Below are 24,482 nucleotides of genomic sequence, written 5' to 3'. Positions count from 1 at the left end.
TAAAGCTGTTGCTGAAATTGCCTAAATTGAAGCTTTCTTATACTTGATGACAGATGTACTTCACTGGGATGCTGTCTCTGGGGTCGCGGCATTAACATCTGTAAAATAGAAAATATACAGTGTAGCCAAAAACTATTTGTACATTATGAAATGGTCAAAAATGGAAATGAAATCGAGGATATTGAAGAACAAGCTAAGAACTAAAATGTTACAATTTTGTGTGTATATAAAGAAACAAAAACATTTATGCAAAACATTCTGGAATCATTTTCAAATTATGTAATTTATTGCCTTCAAATAATTATATGTACACCTGCCCATTCATAGGGTTAGAGGAATGTGACAACGGGAGGAGTTCCCAGCCGTAACAGAGATCATTTAACATGACACGTAACAGCAGGTGTCCCGAATAGGCAGGTAAATGGGTGGCTAGTTTCTAAAAGTAGGCTTGGTGGTCATTCTCCACACAAGCATTTGTAGGGTTTGTTCAGTTTCCCAACACGGCTAAAACTGTGAAATACCAAATGCACTGAGGGAAAGAATCATAAAATTTCAGTCAGGGTCTTTGTTTGAAAAATTTCCACCAGACTTGAGGCACACTACCATGAACTAAATCATTCAGAAATTCAAGACGACTGGTGAAATCATTACTCTGCAGGAAAGAAGGAGAAAAAGAAGGACCAGTCCAAGGACAGACAGGTACATCAAAGAGCTTGCTATGAAAAACCGAAAGTTGTTTGCTACACAAATTGCAAAGCAAGTCAAGGAGGCTACTAGAATTCAGATTTGCACACAAACAATAAAGAACAGGCTGAACGAATGTGGGTTGCATGGCAGGTTCCTTGGAAGCCATTCATAAGTAAAAAGAACACACTGAAACGTCTGAAATTTGCCACAGAACATGTTGACAAGTCTATCAGCTTCTGGAAATCTGATCTACGGTCTGATGAATCCAAATTCAACAGGTTTGGATCAAATAGTCATCAGAGAGTGTGGCGCAACTCAAAGGAGGAGTATAGTCCCCAGCGCCTAAATCAAACCATAAAACATGGTGGCGGGAGCGTGTTGATTGCTGAACCATGCATGAAACTTCGTTGTTCGATTGATTGATAGTTAATTGTGTTTTCAAACCAAGGGAACTGGGTGAATTCATTAGTCGCTAGTGTGATTACTACATTGGGAATCATCCAGATATGCCCCACTACGTTAAGGATTGGTTGGGTCTATGCCTGTACGCGATTTATTTAAAGGTTAATAACCCAGAGAACGTGGTGTGGAAAAAAAAATACGTTAAATCTCCGCGAGGTAGAACCTTAAACTGCGTATTCTCGGTTTAAATTGTGCGTAGCTAACAGATTAAGCCGCCGATGCGATCGAGTTTTTTGCTTTAGTTTTTCAGTTTTATTTTGAAATTATTTCACTGACAGAATATAGTATGACAAAATATCCATGGGTTTTCTGCAGACACGACATCTCAAGCTTAGTCCGCCCCCTCAGCAACACGTTACTTCAGACAGCTGAGCCACCGTGTGACATTCACCAAGTGACCAGTTTAAATTATTTAAGGAATATTTTGTGAACCATGGCGCATGGTAGCACGGCAGTGTGCAAGCATTTAGAAGAAATTATTTATAGTGAGATTCCAATTAATAAAAAGGACTCAATAACATCAAAGTAGTTAACAGCAAACACCACAGAACCAAAACAAACTGAACGGCAGCGCGCAGCTTACGCCAGACGCATCTTTTCAAACGGCCTCCAGCGCCCTCCGTTTTACTGCGGAAACGACATCACGTAGATATTCGCTGATTGGTTCCGCGCACACGTCCAGCAGATTAGACCTATCGGTGTCATCTGTAGGCGGGCGATACACTTGGAGGGATTTTTAACACAGAAAAAGAAGAAAAAAATAACAACCGCATTTAATATGTTTAGGATATATCATAAGTATTAATGTGTCTGTAGTGATGTTTTCCCGATAATAAATTAAAATACCGGATTGCGCACTTTGCAATACGAAACCAGAGTGCACATGTACTATCCACCGCTTTATCCGCATGAAACAATAGCGAAACTACCAACTAGCAACCGGGTACCTTAAGAGCTATGTTTTCAGATAAAAAGAACTTAACATTGCGGCTATGCAAGGCAGTTAATGACGGCGAACCAAGGTATGAATGCATTCTCATACTTGTTGTTTTAAATACTTTGGTATGCAGTCGTCTTGGCCTGGATGAGACTTGACCAAAACACTCTTACGGGATGTATACATGTGCAGTAAATTGCTTCATGAAATACAACTTTAGATGACCATTTGGTTAGTTTCGGTGGTTTTCTCTGCTACTGGTTCCACCTGAACTCTCTGATTAGATAGTAATAACACGCTGGCGCATGTTGAGTTGCATGGTAATATAAATAATATTGTCTTCCTATGATATGTGTTATATCTAGGAGAACCCCGATAACCAATGTCACCCTTTACTTAGGACTGTCGAGGACCTGCTTTTGCAAGGTGCCAATCCGAACCTCGTCCTCCGCAAAGGTGTCGCCGCCGTGCATTTGGCTGTTGGTAAAGAGACCGAGAAGCGAATCCGTTGCCTGAAGCTGCTGCTTCAGCATGGTGCAGATCCCAACGCCAGGTGAGCCAGAAGAACCCGTCACAGAAAAAAAACGCCTGACAGCTTAGCATTTGCCTTCTGAAATTAACACATCTAGCAGTGTATTTGACTGTATTTAGGCATCACTGTTTTTCATGGTTTTGCATTTTTGTCAGATCTGTGGAGGACTTAACCCCTTTGCACATTGCGGCTTTGTGGGGTTGCTACCAGAACCTCAAACTGCTTTTACAAAATGGGGGGAATCCTAATTTAAAGGACCAGGTAAGCTGGTCATATCTGATCTTGATTTTTTTTTTTCTGCTTGTTAATTTCTTGATAATGCATAAGAGCAATAAGAAGAAGTACAATGTCACCCAATTAAGTCATGTTCCACCATGCCTTGTTTGATGCTTCATTTGTAGATTTGGAAGCTATTCAGAGAATTAATCTTTGCTTACCTGCAGGATGGGAATACAGCAACTGACTTGGCAAACCAGCAAGACAACCACAAATGTGCCCAGCTTCTGAAGGAATATTGGTCTTGGGATGCACTGGGGACAGATGACGACGATCTGCCACAATTCCAGTACTGTAAGTTTAATTTGAGCTACGAGGGAATCCTGAGAAAATTGAGATCTATGGTGATGCAATGTATTCAAAACAAGCTGTCTTTGGCTTTTCTTTGTAGCTTTTTACCGTGGTCAAGATTGCAGAGATACTTCTCCTCACAGTGGAAGAGTGGACAGCAGTGCTGGATTACATGACCTATCCTTGCTGAGTGACTATGGTGAGGGGCCACTCAGCAGCACCAGGAGATCCTCCTCGCTGAACCTGGCTAGGATCAATAGCAGACCCTCCTGGAGAGGCAGGTCCCAGCTATCAGGACTCCTGGACTTCACTGATCTTCAGGGGCGTCGCACTCAGGAATGGAACCGGGAGTTTGACAAGGATCTAGCAGCTCAGTCCATACTCAGCAGCACTCGAATATCAGCTGGTCAGCAGTCTTATTTTGGGGTCTTGCCCATGGTGGAGGAGAAAAAGTCACTTGTTTACTCTCAAAAATTGCAGTACGATCCTGTGATACACAAAAGACCAGCAAATGAACTTCCTCCTCAGCTGGACCCACTTTGTTCCTCAAGGTGCGCCAGCCGCAAAAGTGTAAGTTTTAAAGACGTGGATGACTACTTCCCTGTGTTTACAGATGAGTCACCCAAGCAGAATGAAAATCAAAGCCAGCACTCCTCAACTGACACAACAGTTGACTTCACAGACTACCCAGAATTCCTGAATTTAGAGCGCTTGGCATCTGTTTCGCACAATCAGGGAATTGATGTTACTTCTCCTGATCATGTCTTTGTCTTTTCCCGAGACAAACACTGTGCAAGTCCTGATTTGGATAAGACTGTGGTTGGAAACTGGCTAATGGAGGAAAAAGATGAGGAGGAGAGGGACGATTGTGACTTGGCCAAGATAAAAGGGCCTATTCAACCTGTATGCAGCTCCAGTGGTAGCAGTGGACCCAGTGAATACAGCAGCTGTGACAGTGATCCATACACTACTGTTCTGGGGCCTTGCAACCTTCACAGGAACACATCTTTTAGTGATGATGATAGGGAAACTGGGGCAATGTCCCAACAAGATCGGGGTTCTCCAAGAACGGCCTCCCCAAATATACAGGTGTGCGAAGCAACGGAGCAGTCTGCAAAATTACTGCTTATTACTGAAAAGTCGTTGAATACTGTTGATTCAGAAGAGTATAAGGGTGTCTTAGATGTAAGTGGAAAAGGCACGGCTCTCCCCAATAAGGCCAGCAAGAGCACTTCAAAAGTAGCTGCCTGTCTTCCTCAATTAATTAATGACCTGGTACTGTCTCCTAAGAGCCCTTCAGTAAAATGTAATGCAGAAGATCTGAAAAATGTGAGAAAAGAATGTTCAGACAACCCAGTTGAAGAACCTGAGTGGCCGTGTGATGACAAAGGGAAAGTATTGAGAGGAGTTATGGATCTTTCGAAAGCCTGTCGTGAGTCATGTAGTGTTGACGGAGATGGGGGCCTGCTTCCTCTGAGCCCATTTGTCACAGGGAGGACTCTCTCCAGGCTCAGTCGCAGCTCCTCCAGAGCCAGTGGTTACATTACAGATTCCTCAGTCCACTCACTTTTTGAAGACTCCTTGCCTACGCCAAACCGTCAGCAGCTCCGCCAAACTAGAACGCCCAACAGTGGGAGGATGCCCAGCATCCCAGCAAATAGCCAGTGCAGCAGTCCAGCACATTTAATGAGACGGGCAACCACAACGATGGACACCATGGTTCATTGCTTCCAGGAAACTCAGACCAGAACTCTTCCATGTGACAGCCAGGCAGACACACTGATCATCTCTGATAGTGCGGCTGACACAGTCATCCTGGAGAAAACCTGTGGAGAAAGTGCAACAGACTCCCTGGCAGATGAGCAAGCAACAAGATTAGGCTTCCTCAATAGTCACGGCATCAATGAGGCTGAGTTTCTCACGGATGATCGGTCCAGTTCAGAAGGGGAAGGACTCATGCAGGAGCTGAGCTCGGGTGAGTCGCTGGAAGCGGCTGGGGGTACCAAGCCTAAGGACAAAGAGTCTTTCATCACTGATGATGGGGACACTGGCGACTCCCAGTTGGAACTAGTACCACACACACCAACAGCTAAGTACTGTTGCACATCACCCATGACGCCGGCATCTGGGCGCACCATGCGGTACAGCATCAGTAGGCTCTCGGTCTCCCACAAGCCTCGGAGGCTGGCTGATCTGTCTTACACCCCAGGTGGGCGGCCACTGATTCCCAGCGAGGAGCAGCCTGTCGAGTACCTGTACACTGATATCGAGAAGGGACACGAGCTGATCGAATGCCATGTGCCGCCCAGCACCAATGTCACTCTTAGTTCTGACACCAGCCTGGCCACAAGCGACGACACCGTGCTGTACGACTGGCGTTCCTTGCAGCTCAGTCCTGGGAAAGGAAAGGAGAACGAGAAGCCCCAGAAGGAGATTCTGCCGGATACAGCAGGCCTGACAGACAGGGAGCTAAGGAGGAGGTTGCAGGAACTAGGAGAGCAGCCAGGACCCATCAGCCGGTTCACCCGCCCAGCGTACATCAACAAATTGAACAATCTGCTTCAGAAGTCCAAGAACCAGCAGCCTGTTGCCCATAACACAGGTAAAGTCACAGACACAGTGGGTGTTTCTCAGTATGCGTACCTAACTATACTTGTGCACCTGTTTTATCTTCCATTGGCGAAGACCAATTGCAGTCGAGAGCAGAAGTACAGGCGACGGTAAAAACCCCCTGATATCGTTCTTGCCACACCCCAAATATCAAGGATACATTGGTTGAATCCTCACCAAACGAGACCAATCCCATTATTCATTGCTCCTCAAGTTCATTCTTGGGAAGCAAGTTAGCAAGATTGGTCTTACCAAGACCATAAGTACAATCTTTGCAGTCTTGGTATTGAGAAACATCCAATGTAAAAGGTGTGTAGAAATGACCCATAGCTGATGAGTAGAAAAGACATACAGATTAAGTATACTGAATCTATATTGGATTAAAGGCAGGAATACATTCCTTGAATTTAGCAGTATTAATCATTCCTTTTTTAGAGCTATGTCATTTCTAATGTATTTGGCCACATTCTCTGTAGGCTACAGCGTAGAACTAGCCAATGCCCTGGAGACCTTCACTCTGCCAGGCTGCCAGGCTGAGGAGATGGCCCTGTGCCAGCAGTTTGACCAACCTGACCAGAACAGGAAGTGGCGGGAAGGAATCACCAAGTCGAGCTTTAATTATTTGCTGCTTGACCCAAGGTACAACAGGCTGCCAGATTGCCTTATATTGATAAATTAGACATGGATTTTATTCCTCTTCAGAATAGTTCCACAATAGTTTGGTAGCTTAATCCAAATTAATGAGATGCTTGTTTCTCCTGATGCAGAGTGACGAAGAACCTGCCATCCCGTAGCTCGTCCATAACACCCGCAGAGTGTTTCCACACCTTCATCAATGCTATCTTCTACATAGGCAAGGGGAAACGGTCCCGTCCATACAGCCACCTCTACGAGGCCCTGGAGTATCACAGAGGGGACAAAACCTCAAGGGTGAGATACTCTGTGAATACTACAGCAGTGCTTCTCAGAGGTCCTTGGGGACCCACAGAAAGTCCATGTTTTTGATCCCTTGGGACCTGGGAGGGAGCACAAATGTGGACTGTATAGTAAGGAGCTAGGAGGGAGCAAAAACAAAGACTGTCTGGAAGGGAGCTGGTGGGGAGGGGGCAGTGTGGGCAAAAACGTGGACTGTCTGGATTATATGAAACTTTATTTTTGCTGTTGGGGGGGGTGTCTTTGCTGCGCATAAAGGGGTGCAAGAACGAGAGAACAGGACGATAACTTTCTTGTGGCCACGGACTGTGGGCTCAGACCTTAGGATGATAGGAACCGGAAGATGGTTCCCACTTCAAAGCTTCCTCTACATAGGTGGCAGAGAAATTGATTAAATGATCTGATCTGATCTGATCTGTCCCCCACAGCACCACTACCATCTCATACAAAAGCATTAGCAAGTCTTTCTTTACCTTAGCATATGTCGATATATAGGTGTTGCCTTTAGAGTTCTTGTATATAGTTGCATTAGGATGTAGTGTTTGTCTGACTGCCTCCCTTTGCCTTCTGTAGAAGCTGTGCTCTAAGGTGCAGCACATCCTGCAGGTGTGGGGGGCAGGCCAAGGGGTCATCTCCCTGCACTGCTTCCAGAACGTCATCCCCGTGGAGGCCTACACCCGAGAAGCTTGCATGGTGGATGCCATTGGTAAGCTGAGACCACGGTGTGTAAAATGTCTAGTAGTGGGTATTAGAGGCACAATGTCTCAGTGGGCCTCTGTTCATAGTGGGGTACCGCAGGGTTCAGTTTTAAGACCATTATTATGCCTAATACACCTTAACAACATTGACACCAATATATACAGCAAACTGGTAAAATTTGCAGAAGACATCAAGGTGGGTGGTGTAGCAAATAAAAAAATAGCAGCACAGAGGCTACAACGGAATCTTGGTTTAATTAGCGACTGGGCTGATAGCTGGCAGATGAAATGTAACGTAGACAAATGTAAGGTAATCCATGCGGGGAGCAAAAATATAAAGTACAGGTATTTTATAGGTTCCACTGAAATAAAGGTAGCTGATTATGAGAAAGACCTCGGTATCTATGTTGATGCTTTCATATCCCACTCTTGCCAGGGTTGGGAAGCAATTAAAAAGGCCAATAGGATGTTGGGTTACATCTCTAGGTGTGTGGAGTTTAAGTCAAGGGAGGTGATGCTACAATTATATAATTCCTTGGTAAGACCCCCCTTGAATATTGTGTGCAGGTTTGGTCATCATACCTTAAGAAGGACATTGCTGCCTTGGAAAGGGTGCGACGGAGGGCTACAGGAATGATTCCTGGTCTTAGAGGAATGTCTTACGAGGAGAGGTTAGCTGAGATTAGGGCTGGACAATAATTCGATATCAATATATATCGCGATATAATTGTTTTCAATAACGGTGATACGATTTTTAAACACATTTCCGATATTTCGATATACATATATACTGTATCATATAATATACAGTATATGAATAATCAGCCTGTTTTAGTTTAAATGGAAATATATTATTGTTAATAAGCTGAGTCTGAGAGTTTTATTTATTTGATAGTTTATTTCACATTTCTTGTTTGTAAAAGCTAAATACAAATAAAGTGAACCTTATTTTTTTTTGTACTGTTTTTATTTTTAAAAAAAATTATATAATTTTAATAGGAGGAGCCTGGAGGTATTATAGACTTTGCAAATTCAGTTTGCAGACATCCATTGTGTGTGTCCTCGGCAGTTTTTTCCTGAGTCTTTTTAATATTGTCCATATCGATATCGGAATTATATCGTATCGACCAAAAGTAAGAAATATATCGTGATATAAATTTTTGCCATATCGTCCAGTCCTAGCTGAGATGAATCTGTTTAGCCTTGCAACAAAGGAGACTAAGGGGGCACATGATCCAGGTATATAAGATTCTAACAGGTTCGGAGGCTGTTCAACCACAAAGTTACTTCGATATTAGTTTAAAAACAAGAACTCATAGCCATAGGTGGAAATTAGCGGAAGAACATTTCAAACTGGATTTGAGAAAGCACTTCTTTACACAGTGTGTAGAGTATGGAGTCTTCCTGTTAGTGTAGTGCAAGCTAAAACCTTGGGTTCCTTTAAATTAGAGCTAGGTAAGATTTTAACAAGTTTAAGCTATTAGTTAAGTTCTCCCCAAATGAGCCTGATGGGCTGAATGACCTCCTCTCCTTTGTAAATTTCTTATGTTCTTATTCCCTGAAGGCACTTTTGAAGGCAAAGATGACATCGATGTAACCCAACCCTATAGCTGTCCCTACATTGTTGCTCCTTTGAACAGGCCTAAGGTCTTTAAACTGTGTTTTGACTGTGTTTATTTCGGTATCACTGAATGTTAGTAGTTGGATAACATTTTCAGTGCATAAAAATGACCTTATTAGTAAAATAGGGTATTTGGGGTTTAGGACATAGAATAAGGTATTAGTGTATCATGCACGTGTTTGTTGATGTCATACTCCAAGTCAGAGGGCTCCTCTACAAGCTTGTGGTGTCAGCTTAGGGCTGATGCCACAGGGCTGATGTACTGTAGTTACGGTCCCAAGGGCTCGGCACGATAATGAATGTAGCCAATGGTATGTTGGGAAACCTGCACTCTTTCTCCATCCTGATTGTCTTCGGTCTTTCTCCTGCTGTTTGTTTTCTGGTACAAGGTCTGAAGATGCTCACCAACCAAAAGCGTGGGGACTACTATGGCGTGGTATCCACTTGGCCACTGAAAAGGCGACGCGAGCTGGGTGTTCACCTGCTCTATCGCGCCATGCAGATCTTCCTGGCTGAGGGAGAGCGCCAGTTGCGGCCAGCAGATATTTAAATGAACACCGTTTGGACCGTGTGTGAGTGAGGTGACCCTGGCAGGAGTTATGAACAATCCATGATTTCTCCTCTGGACTCATTACAGTTAATAACTGGTAACATAGATTCCTTTATTCCAGAAAACGTATAATCATGGCGATGACATTGATTTATTTTTTTTATTACCTAAATTACAGATTCCGGTCAAATGCTACAAGGAGAGCAGCAGAACACTTTACTGCATCATATCCCTAATCACCCCAATAGATAAAATTGTAGCTTCGGAGAAAGGCGTCTGCCAGTAATTATCTTAAAAGGAAAAACTGCGAGCAGCACAAACAAACCATGCTTCATCGTCACAGTGAGGCTACTGATTCATTCAGTTTTATGCATAGACAATGGTTTTTCAATATATTCTTATCGCTTTTGTAATCATTTTATTCCAGTTTTAATTACAGAATAATTTTTAAAAATGGGAAAGTATTTCAAATAGCTGCAGAAAAAAGTTGCAAATGAAATTCAAAATAGCATTAAAAGCTTGAAGAGCACTGTAATCTTAAAGGGTTAAACTGGAATCTTAAATCTTGGGAATTATGTGTTTTTTCTCTGTATAACCCTTCCTGTTATCACTTTGGAAGTGGTGGTTACTGAAATAGCAGTATCTTGCATTCCGTATTCTGTATATAGTTACATATCTTTTGCAAAGTGGTTTGATGATGTGAGTTCAGCTTGTGGAAAAAAGTAGCTTCCTAATTTGCCCCAAACACAAAAATGTTCCACGATAGCACCTTTTTATAACCTATTGTAGTCTTAGTTTCCTTGTTGGGGGGGGGGTGGGGGGTGGTGTGAATCTGAGCCACAGTTACTGGATATTGGCCAAAGCATCGCACTACAGAATGCACTGGATACAGAAAACACACACCTTTTGCGGTGACAAGCAGGAAGTCATGTCAGCTTTTGTTTATGTTCAACATTCATGTTGTGTTGGAGTCACTGTCTAAAGCAAGTTATCATGTTGTGCTTTGTTCAGGATCTAAGATGATCAGGTATAGAGTGTAAATCATTCAGGTGAACCATAATTAATGATCGTCGCAAAGGTGTGGAAATGATCACAATACGACTACATCTTGCAGTAGGCATTAACGCTTTTATTTGCAGTAGCGTGGATAAGCATTAGACACACATCTGTTCAGATATTTTTGTAGGCAATTAAAAAGTATCAATGAGCTGTATTTGGGTTTGTCGTCATCTTTGCCGCCCTCTACGAATGCATGTGCGGCTTTTCCTCCTTCAGCAAGTGGGACTTCTCGTCATACATCACACATTTCCATCACCCCCCACCCTCACACCCACATTGTACAGCACTGAAGGACGCCATTTATATCCATTAGACATACAGGTGTCTGCCGGCCCCCCCTCACTGCCCTGCATGCTGGATTATGCTGGATCACATTTAGGCCAAATCGATTCTGTTGGTTTACAAATAACCTGCAATGGTACGGCTACTTACAGCGGTACAGCGGGTCAGATATTAAGGGTGTTTGAAGTTACAAGAGGAGCAACATGTACAAAACCATTACTTGCAGAAGTAATGGATAATGTTTTAAAATATCTGCAATTATTAATATACAGTACACACATTCTCTCAGCGTTTGGTTTTCTTTAATTGCATTTTAAGTTGTACAGTCTTTCAGCTAACAGTCAGTCTGGCATTTTAACTGTCATTCAATCACTTAACTCCAAAATGACAGTATTGAACTGTAATAAGAATGCAGCATACATGAATGAAGGGGCGTGTCAGGATGGTGGGGGCCACAGCATTTAATGGTCTGTCACAAATCGGAGTAACAGAGCACACAAGCACCATACTTGGGCTCTAAGACGTGACAACTTGGAGTAAAATACATTTAAGTTGATATTTCTATTACTTACAGGTTACATTTTACAGCAGCTAGTCACAAAGCCTACATCAGCAGCATAGTTTGGATTGTGACAATGTTTCCAGAATTTCAACATAAAGGGCATTCTTTGGGAATTACTCTTCCTAGCACCAAGGAATTCAACATATTAAAACAGTGAAAACTTAAGCATTATTCTTTTACTTAAGTCTCTTATTCCAACACCAATTTTTAAGTAGTCAGAGCTTCAGTTGCACGCTGTACTACTCTCTGCATTTAAAAGCAGAAGGACGAGAATGGAGCAGCATGACAAACATCTCCTCTCTCTTATTGCATCATATTGCAACTTTGAACTACAACAAACAGGCAATGCCATCTTTTAAAAGGTTTAAAATCCTTAATATTTTTGTATGGAGAGGACTTCCATAAATATGTGGAAATGATCTGTGGCAGGTTTTTCCCCGCAATCAATGAGGTTTTGCAGATCTCATGATCTGAGCCGTACCCCAGACCCGCCACACCTGCACACACATAACAGTCGTAACAGATGGGAGACTAGCTGTTGTCTCCCCATCCTGCGGAAGCCCCCTCCCAAAATAATGCCCGTAGGAATAAGCTAGGCGATATACAGTACACTGCACGCACATTGGTTACAAAGACCCCCAGACACACACAGGCACCGGAAATAGATCTGCCACCTATGAAAGTGTCGGTTTGTCGGTTAACGTGCTTCCCTGCCTGCCACTGAAGGCTGCATTTGCCATCAGAACCAGCTCACTGGCCCATTTTAAGGGCGTTCCCAGCTTTCAGCTGGGCTGTCATGTTTAGAAAAATAAATATAATGTAATACATGAGTAATATAAGTTGTTACTATTATAATTTCATATTCTGCCGCCTGGATAATACCATATTTCCCTAAATTTTTAAGAATCCAAATGAAATATTACGTTTAATATATTTTTATTATATATCTGTTCTTAATATAAAACAATATTTTGAATCTCAAATTCAATACACACATAGTAGTTCACTCATAGGTACTATGGTTGCAATTTAGCTCTTTTTGGAAAATATATATGAGAAAGGATTTCTTGTGGCTGTACATCAGCAGAAATTCTCTACAATCCCGTTCCAAATCCCGTATGCACTCAAAACTTCATAAAATCAGACCATATTTAGAGTCTGAGTCGTTTGCTGACTTTGCTTGCTAGTTCCAGAGTGCTGGAAAAAATGGCATTCATTGGCCTGTAGGGGGCAGCCATGCCAGCCCTTCCTAAAGCACTTCTCAGGCAACTGTACATAATGACTTTTCAGCAACTCCTCCTCCTACCAGGATTCTTTGCTATGCTTTGTATTACTGGACATAAAGTGAGGGGGAAATAAATCAACTGGCAGTGTCTCAGACACTGTAGGGGGGGAGGGGGTCGGGCAATTATGTCCCATATGGAGTTAGAAACAATGAAATAAGTTAACGCTTAATGTTGCAGTATATAGTGAAATCAGCTTCATTCAGCCTTACATTTTAGATTGTCGGGTGTAGCTTTCAGTTATGAAAACACAAACTCAGTTACACAAATTCCTTCTCGACAATTCATAATCACTTCAGTTGAATGTATTTGGGACTCAGTTTTTAGAAAGTGACCAGAACTGATCTGCATCTACAGAGGCTCTTGCTGCAGATTGTTTGCAAGTAAGGTCTGCGTTGATATGACTGACGATAAATTAAAATTTTAAAAACATAGAGTACACTGTTGTGAAGTATATTTAATTCAGCGTTTTGTTCAGCTTTATCACTCTTTTAAGGTGCCGATAACATAATTCAAACCCAAACTACAGTCACTGAGGTCTCCTACCATAATGAGCATAGTACACACATTGCATGGACTCTTCCACAGAGGGGAAAAAAACTTTGGAATCCCATAAAATGCACCGATTGTCAGATTTAAGAGAGATTTAAGTGCACAGTACTAGCCCAGGTACTGCTTGATTCCTCAATGACGCAGAGGGTTAGAAAAAATGAACATGAACCTCAATGTACATCAGTACACAGTCACTGGAGGTCCATTGTACTTATAGAAACAGAGGGTGGAATTATATGTATATTTTGTAAATTATGCAAAACCAATAACTAAGCAGGATGAAGTCACATTTTCAAAAAATGCTATACAGTGGCAAGAACCAGACATTCAGATTAAGCCCTGATGTGTTTATATGGGCAATTTTCAGCTACGTAACCCAGCGATTTAAAATTAAATTGATATATATTTTATAGTTCCTTTCATGATTGCGACTAGCCATTCAGACATGACAGCGTACATCATCAGTAATTAACAGTAACAGCCAAAAGCAGAGATTTACCTCTGCCACAGTGAATCTCTGAGATGGCGCCCTCTTGTGGCTCACCATGACTGTACTTACCAGCTGGAATCTCTATGTGCATGTTGAACTCCTCCCAGTGCATGAGACCCCTCTCTTGGGTCAATGGCAGAGCCACAAGGATCACAGGAGACTGTCTGAGGGTCGCTGATGCTTAACAGTAAACTCGCTACTCCCTCGATTGCTGTCAGTCCTACTTCCCTCCCCATAGTCTTCGTCTTCTTTCCTGCTGCAGTGGAATGTCTGACTGTTGCATCCAGCTCAAACCTGGAGCTGCTTGCAGCCTCCCTGCATGTCTTCCTCATGCTCTGGAGCCATTAAAACCACCTTTTAGCCAGCGAGCAGGAATGCTCAACAAAGCCAAGCATGGACCGCGCCATCGGACCGATCCGCTTCATTCCGGAAAGAGTGAGCCAGACCCGCTGCTCGCTTCAGGGCTTGTTTTCCGCCGCCAGCTGAGCTGCCCCATTCGCAGGATGAATCTTGTCTTTAGTGGACTTGATGGTTTCTTGTTTGGGTTTGGATGAATTATCAGGCTCCCAGAGGAAGAATTCATGAAGAAGAGTGTTGACTGCTTCTGGACACTCCATCATCACCATGTGGCTGCCTTCATCGATGACCTTCAAAAAGGCCAGGAGCAGAATCTGTAACAAGAGAGGATCAGGTCCAGGCTTACTGTAGTCTGACTTAGTGTGGGGATTTGTGGCATTTCTTTACATATGGCTAATTAACGATCCTACAAACGGAATCCATGGTAATTTTGCACTATGCATGATCCCATGATTTTCCCCATATAAGTCGCGGTGTTTCTGCCTCAGCTTGTCCTCATGCTCATTCCTCCTGCACACGGCAGGAAAGAGCCAGTTTCCTGTGAGTCCTTTGAACCCCCGTTATGATACAGGTGTGGGATCCAGCTGTTAATGGGGTTTCCCAGCAGCCCATAATGTAATAATATGCCAATAACCGTACAGATTTCTTCCTTCTTAATGTAATAAGTCGATAATGTAATAGCTGCCCAATAATTAATTGTAGATGACATTATGGGCAAAATTTGTTACGTTATTGGTTCAGAAAATATATGAACTTTTTGCCGATAATCTATAGTTAGTGTAATTACTTTATTGGCCAGTTATTACATTATCGACTTATTACATTAAGAATGGAAATATTATGTTACATCCTAACTTCCAAAAATCCTAAATAAAATCTTCTAACCATAGGATAAAACAGCCTCTATACATTACTGGCTTCTATAGGCTTCAAGGCCATTGTTGCCTGAGGAGCCGTGTTAAAAGGCACTGCTGGGTCACTGAGTACCTCTGCCATGCGCTGGTCTTCCTCGACTGGCACAAACTTGTCGTGCATGCCGTGCACCAGCAGGACGGGCACGGCGATCTCCGCATGGTACACCTCGTCTCCCTCTGGCCAGTACTGCCCGCTCATCATGGCCCTCAGGACGAAGGACGACACATTGAAGGCATTGCCCTCCTTCAGAAGCTGCTTCTCCTTGGCACCTTGGCGGGCAAACCCAGCTCTGAAGGGTGTAGAAGTATACGAGTGAGATTTTGGCCATTTTGATATGAATGCATTTTAAAGCTTTTCAGTTAGCCTACATAATCATAAAACATAGGCAACTGAAACACCATTTTTAATGAGTTTTCACAAGTCACAATGGGTGGAAGTAAGGGTCGCTCTAAGTGAAGCAGGAGACCCTCATCTGGATTTGGACGTACTTGAGGAAGCTCCAGGCCAGACAGGGTGTGAGGCAGTGCAGCACACAGGCGGGCAGGTTGAAGATGGAGCAGAGGCTGGGCTCCAAGGCTGTGGGCCCCCCTCCGTTGATCATCACCACCTTATGCACCTGCTCTGGGTACTCATGGGCCAGGAAGGTGCAGAACGACACCCTAAATAATGACGGGCGAATAGGACGAATCATGGTGAGGGCAGGAAACATCCTGAAAACCAACCAACCATCCAAACGTACATTTTCTGTAACCGCGGGGGTCCGGACCACCCTGAACACCCTGAGTAGAATTTATTTAATGTAATTGAAGAAAAAAAAAAACTAGAGACATTTACACTATCAAAAAATGGGAACAATTCACAGTTACTGTAAATACAGGGCACAGGCCACCCTAGGCTGTACAGAAATACAGCTGCCTTATGAAAGCTTTCGTAAGCCATAGTGGCGTAAAGGAAAGAAGCAACTGCCGTTAGATTTTATGGGAAAAACTATTGGGCATTTCTAGACCGAAAAAAATAGCCTAACAAATCAAATAAAATAAAACCTAAAATAACACTAACATATGGTAAAAGCAGGAATGTACGACAAATACAGCCTATGTAAAGCTAACAAAATGTATCAGTGTCATCTCCGGAATCAACACAGCAATCAGTCACTTCTAACAACACGGATACGTTCTGAAAAATGCATTGTTAGGTGATTTCGTCGTTGTGCGGATGAGCGCGTTCTTACACATACTTAGATGTATAGCCTACTACACACCTAGGCAACATGGTATTGCCTAAATAACGATAAAAAGTACATTATAGGAAATACAAAAACCAGTAACAGTTATTATTAATATCAAGCATTGTATGTGTTGTGCTTTTACATAACTGGCAGCGCAATAGGTTTGTTTACATCAGCATTACCACAAACACGCGACTAATGCGTCCCACTATGTCTCAACGTTATTCAGCTGTTATAATCTTATGGGACCACCATCATATTTTCGGTCCATTATTAACCAAAACGTCGTTATGTGGCACCTGACTCTATATCTATAATTTGCTTGCTGACAAACAAATGCTAACCACTATTTTCCCTTTTCTCCATTTCGTAAAAAGTGATTGGAATTTTTTGGTTTTTTTCCAGTTAGCGAAAACAGCTGCTAAATATAATGTAGGTCTTCGGTTAAAGCGAAGTGGCATAAAGGGGTCAATTGTAAAGTGGGGGATACCTCTACCACCAACTCTTAGCTCATGGTTTAAGGAATAATCCAGCTGCATAAATTTGGTGTGAAAATGTAGTTACATGTGATACCCAGGAAAAGTGTGACTTGAAAGCATATTTCTCCCTTCCATGTTTGAAATATGAAGTGTTGGATATGTTATTTTTTGTTAAGTCACACACACTAAACACCAACCCGTAGGAATGTCCGATGAGAATGTTCCGCCGTCTAGCATATCGCTTGAAGATGGCACGCATATCTTCCGCCAGAGCATAAAAAGTGTAGGCAGCAGCTATCTGTGGGGCGGAGCTGCCACCATGCCCGGCCAGATCAGGGGCGATGACCTCATAGCCCAAACGTGAGAAAAAATCCAGCTGGCTTCCCCAGATGTCCAGCGAGCCACCCACGCCGTGCATGAAGAAGAGCGCCACGTCTGCGTGGGTCCCCTTACAACTCGATATTTTGCGCTCGCAATCGATGAGCACCGTGCGCTTGGGCTTGCGGTGACGACGGCGGGGCACAGGCGGTTGTCCCGACAGTTGGCGATCGGGGGTCCCCGTAGAGGTAGCAGGGCTGTTGTAGTTGGAGAGCTCCACCTCTAGCGTGCTGCTGTGCTCCGGGTCGCCGTTCTGACAGTGCAGCAGCTCGGAGCGAACCACCTCGCCGAGGTTCTCGATGATCAGCTGCCCATTGCGATACACCGTGATCTTGCGCTTGCAGTGCACGCTGCCTCCTTGGCCATTGGCGTGCTCCGTCACCACGGCTCGCTCAGGGACGATGTGTCGCACCCGCAGCACCCTCCCGGGCTTCACCTCCACGAACTCGAAGCCATCGGCCGGCTCGCAAGTCTCGATGGGCACGACCACGTTGGCGGACTTGCCAGCGAGGCAGCAGAGAATCCCGTCCATGATACTTGTCAGCATGGCGGACACCTGTGGACGGAAACATTCCTGTTATAGTGATCATGCTGCTTAACACTTGATCATATGACAGCAATAGCAGGGTGTTTGCTGCCTAAATATACTGACTGACTTGAAGGACGTCCAAGTAACATCAAGGGCAAACATCCTTGATGTCAACAGACATTGCAATTCATTACAGGTCCAAGACGTTCTTATATGGTTAAAAGTTCTTTTACACACTGCAATAAAAGTACAGATAAATTAATGAATAAGGTTTGGCAGGCTCCTCAATGAAACACGTCAGGTTCTAGGTGATCCGATTATGTTGGAACAGTCAAGCACATAAAGCAGATATTAAATGTATTTGCACAGTCTACTGTAAGCTAACAGGACTAATTGTCCTAAAATATATTTCCCTGTACAACATACATAGTTTGGAAGGTGGTACAACAACATGATGCCTTATTAAGGTATTAGACTAAACAAAAAATATTTTCATAAGACCAGAGCTGCCTGGTTCCGCACAGCCCCAAGCAGGATAAACAGTCAGCAGATTGATGGAAGAATGAATGGACTTTTATTATTTTAGTGGCTTGGTGATATTGTTTGTCAGTTTTACATATCTTCCAAGTGTTAAATCTCCCTCGTCGTACATTCTTAATTTATGATTTATTACACACTTTCCCTGGATTGTGTACAACCTATCAGTGCCACACAACTTATTTAAAGACTTCTGTCCTTGGAGCATTCTTCCCCGAGAAGCTCGATGCTGCAGCGCAAGCTCACAAATATATTAATGGGCTAAATCGGATTGCTTCTAAATTAAAACACGACAACAAGGTTGAACGGAATAATACAGCACTGACTGGGAGAGGTCCAACACATTGTTTGCTGGGTTTACGGATTTGCAAAAGAATATATTAACCCAGTGGACCGACCTACATTGATTACATTGTGTAATTTCAGCATAGACAATAAAAGGATGAACCCCCCCTCAATAAAATCTGCAAGTACGAGTCCCTGTACTTACAACAAAGCACTTGACTGATGACTGAGTTTAACCACAGCTTGTCCATTTCATGCACATACAGTATATAAATAGAAAAAGCCTCTTCATCTAGCGTGCCCACCTGCTTATTAATAGAAAGGCTCAGTAATAACACATGACTGGGCCACAGCCAGCTATACTGTCTCAGTAATAACACATGACTGGGCCACAGCCAGCTATACTGTCTCAGTAATAACACATGACTGGGCCACAGCCAGCTATATTGTGTTCATCCTGAGGGCTCCAAATGTTCACAGAGTGCTTACACTGCTGATGCATTATGGGAATCATGAAGGTCTGAAGACAAACCCAACCAATGAGAAATGTTTGAATGAAATAAGAATTCTCCAGATCTTTGTGAAGATGGAAAAAGCCTTTTATGACACTTATATAGTGAAAAAGTTACATTTCACTGAAAGCCAAAATGACCACATTGAGAGATTACTGAAGCGTATATAGCAATCAAAAAAATCTTTCATTGTTCAGCAGCAGAATAACCAAATTCCAACGGCAACCAATGACTTTAATTCGTTTCCAGATAAGGGCTTTTACTAACAGCTGAATGGCATTAACTGGCATGCGACCCAGCGAGTCACCGTCAGGTTTTGCAAAATGACAGTCTTCATGCATGGAGCAAGAAAATGTGCCAGGACTGCAGGGTCCCTGCTCGTACCCGCTCCGTCCGCCGCCGCATGCTTCCGCAGGATGATTCATTTCCATCTGTCTTACCTTCATGACACAGCTGCTCAAGCCCCACAATCAGACCGGCTTCCACGTAACCAAATGAGCCCCCCCTCCCCCATTAATGATTCAATGATTTCAAACAGCTTTATTTCCCCCAACAGGACACACTATACAAAAATATCAGATATAACTACATTATATGGACAAAAGTATTGGGACACACCTCTTACTGAATTCAGGTGTTTCATTCAGACCCATTGCCACAGGTGTATAAAATCAAGCATCTAGCCATGCAGTCAGGTTTGCAAACATCTGTGAAAGGATGGGTCCTTCTGAAGAGCTCAGTGAATTCGAGTGTAGTACTGTCTCTGGATGCCACCGTTGCAATAAGTCAGTTTGTGAAATTTCTTCCTTGCGAGATATTCCACGGTCAACTGTAAGTGGTATTATTGCTAAGTGGAAGCGTTTAGGAACGGCAGAAACTGAGTGGGATACCATGTGAAGTAACAGAACGGGCTGGGGCAGTGCTGAGGTGCATAGTGTGTAAAAGTCTCCAACGCTCCATAACTGCAGAGTTCCAGACTTCCTCTGGCATTAACCGCAGCTTCAAAACTGTGCACAGGGAGCTTCATGTAACGGCTTCCATGGCCGAGCAGCTGCATGCAAGCCTCACATCATGAAGTGCAATGCCAAGCACTGGATGGAGTGTGTGAAGCACGCCGCCACTGGACTCTGGAGCAGTGGTAATGTGTGCTGTGGAGTGACGAATCACGCTTCTCTGTCTGACAGTCTGATGGGTTATTATGGTATGGGTTTGTTTTTCAGGGGTTGGGTGAGGCCCCTTAGTTCCAGTGAAGGGAACTTTTAATACTTCAGCATACCAAGACATTTTGAACAATTATGTGCTTCCAGCCGTGTGGGAAAGGTTTGGGGAAGGCCCTTTTCTGTTCCAGCATGACTGTGCCTCAGTTCACAAAGCAAGGTCCATAAAGGCATGGTTGGGTGAGTTTGGTTTGGAAGAACTTGACTCACCCTCACAGATCCCTGACCTCAACCCCATCGAACACCTTGGGATGACCTAGAGCGGAGATTGTGAGCCAGGCCTTCAGGTCCAATATCAGTGCCTGACCTCACAGATGCTCTCCTGGATGAAAGGGGCAATGATTCCCACAGACACACTCCAGAATGTTGTGGAAAACCTTCCCAGAAGAGTGTCCACTGTTATAGCTGCAGAGGGAGGACCAGCTCCATATTAATGCCTATGGATTTATAATGGGATGTTATTAAAATTCCTGTGGGTGTAATGGCCAGGTGTCCCGATACTTTTGTCCATATAGTGCATATCATCCTACTATTGTGAAATGAAAATACTTTAGTTTCATTTAATGATCTATTTGCTGAATAACCGCAGCCTATCCTGGGACATGCTCTACCTTCACGGCGGCCTTTGATAGTTGAGTGATGTGTTTGTATTTATTATCAGTCTCAGTGATCGTCGCTAATTTCTCTTTGCCTGTTTTGACTTCCTGAATCTCATAAACACACACAGGTTTCTGTATGGAAATTTCACTAAGATACAGTCAGTGTTCTCATTTTTTCCTTGTTAGCCTTTGGGAATATAATCCTTGAAAACTACACATGTAGTCAAAATAAAACTCCACATATTCATTTGCACTCTTCAGTTTGATTCAACGATTGGCACCATTGTGAACTCAATGGTCTGATGACTCAGTTTTGCTGTAAATGATCATATTCTTCATGAGATGCTAAAGGTGCTCTCTGAACACAGTCTATGTGGAATTAGGATACAGAATTTAAAGAACATGATGCAGTAAAATTACACATCATTTAGGCTGCAAATAAAGCAGGCCTTCTGAACAGACCTCATTCAGGCTGTCAGCAAAGCAGTCCCTCTAAACAGACCACATTCAGGCTGTCAGCAAAGCAGACCTTCTAAACAGACCTCATTCATGCTGTCAGCAAAGCAGGCCTTCTAAACAGACCTCATTCAGGCTGTCAGCAATGTAGGCCTTCTAAACAGAACTCATTCAGGCTGTCAGCAATGCAGGCCTTCTAAACAGAACTCATTCAGGCTGTCAGCAATGCAGGCCTTCTAAACCGACCTTTTTCAGGCTGTCAGCAAAGCAAGGCTTCTAAACAGACCTCTATAACTCAAAATAAATATTTTTATGACAGCTTATTTAAATACCTTATCACTCAATGACTAAGGGAAAATGCTGTTATAGTATCCTGAGCTGTTAACCATTAGCACACTTTTTAAATATTTTTATTGATTATTCATTAGCTCTATTAAGACAAAAGTGAACAGTTGTGTCTATATATTCTGATGAGATATTATTTAGATCTAATTTTTGTCATTAGGTAATGTAGCAGTTTTAAATGCAAACTGTGAGGCAAAGCCAAAATATTTCAGGATACCAGCAGATGAGCAACAATCCACTGCAGTCAATCCATTTTGTAACCGAAGGAAAAAATTCATGTTTCCTTTAAACAACGTGGGGTGCATTCCAGTGGTTTAAATCTAAAGGTAACACAAAAACCACAAACTGAAAACACCACATCTCATATAGCAGAATAAATGACATGAGTTTTTACTGTGCATGTCATGAATGGTTTGAATTAGCCTTGGTTTTCGGTCCAAATCGACCTAAAATTCAGAGAAGTTACGTCATGAAAATTCTCTAAAACCGTTATTCTAATGCAATGCAACAATTGAAGTTCACTACAAAATAATCTCCAAACAAATCATTATAACCAATTCTACAAGTTTATGTCTGGCAGAATTAGGAGGAAACCTTAAAACAAATGATCTAAAAGCCAAAATTAATCTGCTTCAGAAAGCAAATTAATGTTTAAATGTCAGGAGACACAAACTCGTACGGAGTTTCAGTGCTGTTAGTAAGAGATGGGGGATCTTTGCTTATAAAATAATCAATTTCTATGCAAAGAAGCAAGTGGATAATATTTCAAGATAGCAAATAATATTGCTCTCAGGTTAGAGGTTTCTTTCATTTTTGCTCAAAAGCTAATATGACAATAAAACAAGATCCCTCACATTCCAATCATCTAACCGCTTCTGCTGGTGGCGGTCATAAGCAGGCCTGGAGATCATCTCAGACTGCGCAGGGAACACACATGGTGTACGCCCCAACGAAATGTGGCATGGGCCTGCGGGAGGGACCCGGAGTACCTGAAGGATACACCATGTTCAATCTACCCGTTTTGCTGAGGAATCTGACCAGAACTGCTGATAGCAGAGAACTATTAGGGGAGTAACAAACACTTCAATCTGTCATTCTGAGTGAGCTCTCCCAGCCCGGAAATCACCTGCCTGCAAAAACGCAGAGGTGGCAGCCAACTTTCACTGTAAATTTTCTTTGAAATGTAAGGAGATCATAAATAAATTCACGTACCAATTTACACATTTGGTTTTTACTGGGATGTGGACATACAAAGACTGACACCCAGAGACATGTTACCATGGATGGAATCTCTAAAACATCAGCATTTCAAACTAAAAAACATGGAGATGTCTGTAAAATAACAAGATGTCAGCTCATCTTGTGTGGAAAAATAGCTTGATATTTATTGTCGGTTACACTCTGTTTTTAAGAGCTGACGTCTACACATATATTACATCGTATACATATTATTACTACACCAATTAGTATAGCGTAATTATGCTTGGCACTACAATGATACGAATAGTCAAATAACAATTAATGACTTGTTATTGATGAACAATGAGTTACCCTATGCTTATTGATTTGTGCGTAATTTCAAAAAAGCATGGCAATTATGTACAATTAATAGTTATGTACATGGTCAATGGGTATTATTTAGCATAGTTTGACAAACTAAATAGGCCTATTGACAATTTTTTATCTTATGTAAATTATCTGAGCATGCATATATACAGCCAAACGACCATTTGGATTAAATCCATTCCCCGTCATTTTCCATTACATGCATCCTATACACAGGAGCCTCATAAAATAAATTCTCTAGTGTACATGCAGTATGTTTATTAAGTGAACATGAAGATTTCTGGAAATGCGCTTTTTCAGAGGGACCATTTAACTCGACTCTGCTAGGTGCTGGTTTGTTGTCCGCAATACAGATCTGGGTCACTGCAGTAATTCACAGGTTTCCTTAAAGAACTAATGTGGTTTTGTGTATTCCTGAGCAGTACGAAGGGAAATGTGCAGCCTTTAAAAATATTAACGAGTAGGTAAAATATACTTACCTGCAGTGCATTAAATCAGATATCAATGACTGCATTTTCGCTAGTGCACTGAATGAGTGAAGGGCTAATTGATGCAGCAAATTGTCGGCAAACGCCAGAAGGGATTTCAACCCTTTGTCAACCATCACATTTGTTTATGACAAAAACTATATTATATATAAAGCGCAGCGTTTCATGAGCCAAAACGCAAATAGCACATTTATTTAATTACGAAAACGGCGGTAATATCCCGTAAATATAAACGCGACGCATTATAACCAAAAGAATGTAGCTGTAAGGTGACAGGCTTCGGTTCATTCATTATATTTTTTCTAGCGCTGATACCATCACACGAAACAGACACCTAAGAATACCAACATTTTTCTGCAATAAATCAAAGCTTACCTGAATATTAATTTTCGAGATGAGAAACGTCGAAAGATGGTAGGGTTTCCTAGATTATGTCAACCAAACGTCGTGGAAAAAAAAGACCTGCTTTAATCTGTTGCAGCCAATCCAATAATCTAATTTAACTGGAATCGTCTCTGCTGCACCTCGCTTCTCTATCCCCATCTGTGTCTCACATGATGCTGTTGTGATGAGCTGTGTTTCGCTATAGATGACAGGCAAATAATTTGTAGATCGGTATGTTTGGACTGACAGACAGAGTTTCCCATGTACATGTTTGTGCGATGCATGTACCTGTCCGCACCCCCCATCCACAACACACCCGAGCGCGCCCTGCTGTTCCCTCGTCCTTGCGCTGGTGCAGCCGTAAAACCCGCCCCGGGTGCTC

General features: G+C 42.7%; 2 protein-coding genes across 5 annotated transcripts; one reads left to right on the top strand and one right to left on the bottom strand.

Annotated features, from left to right (window-relative positions):
* The first annotated feature begins 1,341 nt into the window (after positions 1-1,341).
* LOC111860430 (uncharacterized) lies at positions 1,342-10,810 on the top strand. 3 transcript variants are annotated; one of them, XM_023844162.2, is made up of 10 exons: positions 1,342-2,171; positions 2,487-2,639; positions 2,774-2,879; positions 3,062-3,188; positions 3,286-5,787; positions 6,272-6,434; positions 6,563-6,725; positions 7,302-7,434; positions 9,437-9,619; positions 9,776-10,810. In XM_023844162.2, exons 1-9 carry the CDS (start codon positions 2,107-2,109, stop codon positions 9,595-9,597), a joined length of 3,573 nt encoding a protein of 1,190 aa, XP_023699930.2. In that variant the 5' UTR covers positions 1,342-2,106; the 3' UTR covers positions 9,598-9,619; positions 9,776-10,810. The 3 variants fall into 3 exon arrangements, with proteins under 3 accessions (XP_023699930.2, XP_023699929.2, XP_072556010.1); XM_023844161.2 differs by having other exon boundaries at positions 9,437-9,628; XM_072699909.1 differs by having other exon boundaries at positions 9,437-10,810.
* Positions 10,717-24,426, bottom strand: abhd8b (abhydrolase domain containing 8b). 2 transcript variants are annotated; one of them, XM_023844163.2, is made up of 6 exons: positions 24,389-24,426; positions 24,092-24,140; positions 17,002-17,738; positions 15,586-15,756; positions 15,170-15,386; positions 10,717-14,496 (listed from the first exon to the last, which is right to left on the bottom strand). In XM_023844163.2, exons 1-6 carry the CDS (start codon positions 24,403-24,405, stop codon positions 14,284-14,286), a joined length of 1,404 nt encoding a protein of 467 aa, XP_023699931.1. In that variant the 5' UTR covers positions 24,406-24,426; the 3' UTR covers positions 10,717-14,283. The 2 variants fall into 2 exon arrangements, with proteins under 2 accessions (XP_023699931.1, XP_072556011.1); XM_072699910.1 differs by lacking the exons at positions 24,092-24,140; positions 24,389-24,426 and adding an exon at positions 18,739-18,791.
* Between the last annotated feature and the right edge of the window lie 56 nt (positions 24,427-24,482).

Source organism: Paramormyrops kingsleyae, chromosome 15 (genome assembly GCF_048594095.1).
Source record: "Paramormyrops kingsleyae isolate MSU_618 chromosome 15, PKINGS_0.4, whole genome shotgun sequence".
Lineage (NCBI taxonomy): Eukaryota > Metazoa > Chordata > Actinopteri > Osteoglossiformes > Mormyridae > Paramormyrops > Paramormyrops kingsleyae.
Note: the sequence above shows the minus strand (reverse complement) of the source record. Positions and strands in the feature narration are given on the sequence as shown.